The 6,000-nt window shown below is 57.2% G+C and overlaps 1 protein-coding gene across 3 annotated transcripts in view; it reads left to right on the top strand.

Moving 5' to 3' along the window:
- VPS26C (VPS26 endosomal protein sorting factor C) overlaps window positions 1-4,710 on the top strand; it is a 48,721-nt gene extending 44,011 nt beyond the window's left edge. The window contains exon 7 of one of the 3 annotated variants that reach the window (XM_053220557.1): window positions 4,492-4,710. In XM_053220557.1, coding sequence (XP_053076532.1) covers window positions 4,492-4,580 — 89 coding nt within the window. In that variant the 3' untranslated portion in view covers window positions 4,581-4,710. Of the gene's footprint in view, window positions 1-997; window positions 1,710-4,491 lie in introns of those variants that run through there. The other 2 variants (XM_027041618.2, XM_027041619.2) reach the window with 2 other exon arrangements.
- The last annotated feature ends 1,290 nt before the right edge of the window (window positions 4,711-6,000 follow it).

Raw genomic sequence — 6,000 nt, forward strand, 5'->3', positions numbered from 1 at the left:
CGTGCGCCCCCTTCAGCTTTGCTGGTGCTGACCACACGTGACCCAGTGCTCTGTCGGGCCCGGGTCCTCCCTCGGGGACCGGCTCAGGGCCCCGGAGCCTGGGCGGAATGGCTGTTCTGCCCCGTGTTCTCTGCCGTAAGGAAAACCAGCACCAGCTCCCTGACCTGGGCCTTCCCGGCCTGCCGGGCGTCCAGCCACGCCGTGCCCCCTCCAGGGAGGACGGCAGGGGGCGGGGGGATGGGGGAAGACGATGGCCACCAGAGTCCCAGCAGGCCGTTCGAGTGCCATGGCGATCGTCACCATGAGGAGAGAGACGGGGGGCGCTGCTGGCCCACAGCTCCTGCCAGGGCCACCCCCTCCCCCCCCAGGAAGGCAGACAGACCCCCTCGGGGACACTACCCTCAGGACTCCAGCCACGAGGGCCTTGGGTGAGGTGACTGCAGAGCCCCTTCCCCAGCCGAGCTGCCTTGGTGCTTGGCCCTGGCCTCTTGGCACGGAGCTCCCCGCTCACACACCGCTTTTGCTGTCGTCAACGAGAGACCGTTCTTTGAACCGGCGTCTGGGGTGAATTAACCCCTCCCGCAAAGAACAACAGTGAAACCGCAGTCTCTCATTTGGGGCGGGAGACAGGGACCCACACAGCTGGCCAGTTCCCAGTCGGTTCTTCCATGAAGAACTGTTGGGAAGGAAAAAAAAAAAAAAAGACTATGAATGAGCAGAAAGGATTCTAGAAGATTCTCTCTGGTAAGGACAGAGGATGAGGAAAGTGTGGTTGAGAAGCTGACCTCTTCCTGTTCCAAGGAGAGAAGACAAATTCCCCTAGAGAGCGTCCTCCCCGGTTCCCCTGGAAGCTGAGGGTGACCGTCGCGGGTCGCGGGCACAGAAGCCTGTGCAGTCCGGGCTGCCTGTGCGCCCCTCACCTTCAGAGCCGGGCGGTGGGCGTGTGGCCTCTGCTGCGGGGGCAGGTGAGTGTGACGCCCGTTCTTTCTTTTCTCAGAATTTGAAGTTAACATCGTTGTGCTTCTCCACCCGGATCACCTCATCACCGAGAACTTTCCGCTGAAGCTGTGCAGGATGTAGCCCAGGAGCGGGCAGTGTGGACGGCGGGAGCGGCGGGGCGGAAATGCGGCTGGGGGGGCCGACCCATGGGAGCCGAAGCCCGCAGCTTGTGCTTCCTTTCTCGATGAATCTGTGTCAGAAACGGAGCTGACCCCCGACCACAGTCGCCGTCGAAGCTTCTGCTTCCAGTGCTCGCCTCTCGTCAGACCTCTTGTTTAAGACTTAACAGGACTCCGTTGTTTTTGGCCAGATCGCTTGGCAGAAAGCAAAGCTTCCTGGGACTCCTGACTTAACTGCCCCCTTGTAGAGGCAGTAAAACTACAAACAGCCGTTTGTGCTTGGCCGGACAGTGGGATCCCTGAGGCCGAGGAAACCTGCCGCACCGAAGACTCCCCCGCAGCAAAGCAGCTTCGCCGGATGGTCACGGGCAAGCTTCCGGCTTATGACGTTTGTGGATTCCGCCCGCGCGGGGCTGCGGCGACGGGGTCTGCGGATCATCCGCGCGGGGCCGCAAGGCGGCATCCTTTAGAACGGTGTAGCATTTTTTCCCGACTCTGTTCTGCAGTCCTTTTGTAACATTTTTCATAACAACTTCCAAGTTTTGAGGGAACTGGAATAAAGCGTCCCTTCCTGGCACGGGAGGAAAAAACGTCTGTCTGCACCTGTTGTTGCTGGGTGGGTTCCGAATGGCAGGAGACCTGTGCCCGGGGCAGTAGGCGAAGACCCTCTGCGGTGGGTGGTGCTGGGAAAATGCCCCCAAGCCCGTGACGGAGGTGCGTTCGGTAAAGCCACGCGGCTCGCGGAATGTGAGCCTGTTGCGACGCGTTTCTTCCGTCTGATCCAGCCATTGTTTCTGTTGGTCCGCAACGAACAGGCCTCAGAAATAAGCCGTGTGCTTCGCACGTTCCCTGGCCTCCCTGACGGTCCCTCCGCCCGGTCAGGCCTGAGCAAGGCGGCCGCTGACCACCCCCCCACCCCCCCCACCCCCGCACCCGGCCACGCCGCTCTCTTCCGCGACTGCGTCCTGCGACGGGTGAAGCCCAGGACGCACACGCCTGAGTCAGGCACCGCGTTATCCTGGGGCTTCGCCAGCGAAACTGACAGCGCTTATCCACGGAGTCATTCCGAAGCTGGCTCCCAGAGAACGCATTTCCGGTTTATAAATCGCCCTTTATGCTCACGTGACATTAATAATTGTCTTTGATGATGTGTTTAGAGTATCAGAAGACAAAGAGGCCATACTTTCTGGGAAACTTCAAAGGCAGAAATCATTTTTAGTGAAAAAAGAAAAAAGCTAACTAAGAATTCTGAGAAAAGGTTTGGGATGTATGTTGCTATAGAATTTCTTTAGTTGACCGGTTTTATGGATATAAATATGACGACTGCCCTTCTTAGGGGCTATTAGCTCAAGACCTGCCAGCAGCCTGGCCGCTTTGATTTTCATCTCATTGGATCCCGAGCGGCCCAGGCAAGGGCCTCAGGCTGGCCATCTCCTTCCCCTTCCTGGCCAGACACCTCCCGTGGCTTTTTAAGGGAAACACAGATGTGTAGATATCTCGGACAGCGGCAACCACCCGGCTACTGTCCTGGCTGGCTGGGGCCGGGGTATCCGCTGTCAGGTGCCCGGGGCTGCCAAATTCGCCCGTAAGGGCAAGAGCAGAGGAGGGGGAGGGGAAGGAAAGAGTCTGAACCGTGAGTGCCTACCTGTATTAATTTGGAAACGCTCCTCGAGGCAAGAACGCACTTGGGCCGTCAGAGATCGGCAGGCGAGGGGCCTGGCTCCAGTTCTCGGCCATGTTGTAAGTTCCGGCGTAAAGGCAAGAGGTAGATCAGAAATCAGGTGTGAAAAAGCCATAGCGTTTGTGCCTGAATTCGTCCAGTCGATGTCCTGAGCCTACCTGCTCTGGTAGCTGGTGCGGAAGAACACCCTGGTGCCCTGTCTGCCCCCACCATTGGAATCTCGTAATTCCCAGTCTGGGTCTGAATTCTCCTCTTAAAGCTTGGGGGGTGGGTGGGTGGGGGGTGGCGCCTGGGTGGCTCCATCTGCTTCAGATCCTCTGTCCCCGCCCCTGCCCCTCCCCCACTTGTGTGCACCTGCGCATGTTCTCTCTCTCTCTCAAAAATAAATAAACGTTTAAAAAAGTATTTAAAAAACTTTGGGGGAGAAGATTACCTCCACGTGCAGGCAGAGATGCGGGCTGTGGCAGATGGCTACACTCTGGGATCCCACGATCCCTTTCAGAATTTTTTTTCCGAAATAATGTGCTTCCATGAACCCAAGGCCACCTGAGTAGGGACTGACTTCCAACTCCTTTGCTGCTCAGTGTGGTTGTGTGATAAGGTGGCCGTGGGCCCAGGAGCAGCCTGCCGCCCAGCCCAGCCTAGCCGGAGCTCAGCGCCCTCGGGGATGGCGGAGAAGCGGGACACCCGTCCCCGAACGTGTAAGAACAGCTCACCTCCCCACCGTCTGTGGCCACAGGAGGAAGGAAGGGACACCTCTCCAGACCCCCAGATTGCCGGGAGGCTTGGCAGCCCAACCCCACCCCAGAGCGGGTGGCGGGAAGGGCAGGAGCCGCACACCGGGGCCTGGGCCTGGTAGCGCCGGAGGTACCCACGCGTGTGCAACAAACATCTTCGTGACCCCCCGAGCTGCGAGATGGCTTCGAGGCTCTCAGGGGTCCAGAACCCTGCTTGGGTCGGCTGGCCAAGTGCCAGGATGGGAGGAAGCCCAGTACCCCTGGAAGCCGCCATCGCCACCCATCGGGTGGCCATGCCCGGCCCCACCCAGGAAAACTTCCCTGACCCGAGTGGAAGGACCCAGGGCTGGTTTTCACGGTTACTGGTCAGTCGATTAAAAGGACTAAGTTGCTGGTTTCCCTGGAGAGAAGGGCCGGCTTAGCACCAAGAGTGAATTCAGGGAAGACAGCTGCACGGCATCCTTGTATCCTCCACTTTGGGGGGGGAGCTGCAGCGGGCTCGCGAGGGTGGGCTCGAGGGTCTTGAGCCGGCCCCGACCCGTCCTTGAACCTTGTCAGGAGGTGCTGCCTCCGGCGAGGCTCCTCCTTTCCCTCCAGAGGGTGCGCCTTGAGCTGCCTGCTCGGGGTGGGGGTGGGGGGTGCTCAACCCTGGCGATTCTGAGTCACTGGATGTTGAGATACCAGCCGTGGGGGCGCCTGGGTGGCTCAGTCGGTTGAGCGACTGGCTCAGTTTTGGCTCAGGTCAGGATCTCACAGTTTGTGGGTTCGGGTCCCGAGTCGGGCTCTGTGCTGACGGTGAGGAGCCTACTTGAGATTCTCTCTCTCCCTCTCACTCTGCCCCTCTCTCTCAAAATGAATCAATAAACTTAAAAAATTTAAAAAAAAAAAAGAGAGACCAGCGGTGGCTCTGGGTCTAATGGGAGTAGGAGATATGTGAGCGTTTGTTGTCGTTTAGGATCTGGCCCCTTCCACAGTGCTGTGCACGTATCATTCAGCCGAATGGTGATCCTCGGAGGAGGGAATGGTTACTCTCCGCGTGGCTGATGGAGGGATCAGAATTGACGGAAGGCACCGCCCGCGCCTCCCCGCCTCCCGGGGGAGCTCTGTTTAACGAGGTCCAGTTTTACCTGCGCCAAACCCCAGGCCACCCTCACCTCGCTCGGTGCGGGCCTCACTGTGCCACGTCAGCGACATGCTTTTCTGCCCTTTTCCTCCTGTTCCCTGTCCCACGTTGGCTGCGTCACCGTGTCGGCCGAGGGGAGCTCAGGGCTCTGCTGCCTTTGTTCTCAGTGATGGCCTCCGTTTTGATGAGGTGAATCAAAGGAAGATGAAATCAGGAGACAGGAAATCGTTTGCCGCTGGATGCCGTTAAGGAGTGAGGTGAGTGACAGAAGACCCACAAGTCCAAGACAAATCATACTCTCATCCTGATTTCCTTTCTGGAAAGTGAAAATGTCAGGGAATGTTCTCGACCAATTCAGCCCACTGTAGTGTCTTGTAGTAATGACCTCACAGTGGCCTTGTTGAGGGGGTTCTGTTATCCCCACTTCGCAGCTAAGCAAGCTGAGGCCCAGAGAAGCTGTGAGCTGCCCGAGCCACATTGCTCTGTAGGTTTCCTGGCCCGATCATCCGCCCCCACGGCCCCGACTTCCCACACCAAGAGAGAATTAGAATAGCCATTGCCAAAGACGCACGTGATCTTGTTCATGGGGGGCCACCTGTTCTTCATGCACCCCTGCTGTCAAAGCCACTGTTTGTAATTGCCACTGGTTGTCAACGAGGCAGAAGAAAGTTTTGTGTGGAGAAACCTCTGTCCATGGTCAGGCTCATCCAAGCTAACGGATGTTGGGACCAGCGTAGAGCTGAAAAGTCACAAGGCAGGGCAACTGCTTGGGAAAATGCTCCGAGAAGAGAAGGCCACTTTTGGGCATGAACAATTCTGGAACGCCAAGGTGGGCAAAACTAGACACTCGGGCAGAAAAAAAGTGCGTGCGTGTGGGTCCAAGAGGTGGAGGTGAGAGTAAGTCTCCTGGGTCAGTGTCTTCACTCTGACCACCAAAACCTATTTATACTCGAGACTGTCAAGAGTGGCTGGAATAGTCAAAGAACGTGACTTTACTAAGAAACCTAAGGGTACCTAGTTTACAGACTCAAAGCTGACCCATCTACACTTACACAAAATGCAGTGAAGTGATGGAGGGAGTAAAGGCAAACCGGAGTGATAGCTCAGTGAGGAGTCGTGACACACAATTCTGCTTTCCTGAGAATGTCGCTGGTAGAATGGGGCCACCTCGACCCCCGCCAGGTTAGGCAGGATTCCAAGTGCTGCGGGGTTTTTCACATCCAAACCCAGCCAGGCCCTCTGAAACCTTGCATTAACATACAAGCAGCATACTCTGGAGGTTTTAAGTACTTAGAAAAGTACAAGACATCATTTGCACCTGTGTCTGCAAGACTGTTGTCA

This window comes from Acinonyx jubatus, chromosome C2, assembly GCF_027475565.1.
Source record: "Acinonyx jubatus isolate Ajub_Pintada_27869175 chromosome C2, VMU_Ajub_asm_v1.0, whole genome shotgun sequence".
NCBI classification, from domain to species: Eukaryota; Metazoa; Chordata; class Mammalia; order Carnivora; family Felidae; genus Acinonyx; species Acinonyx jubatus.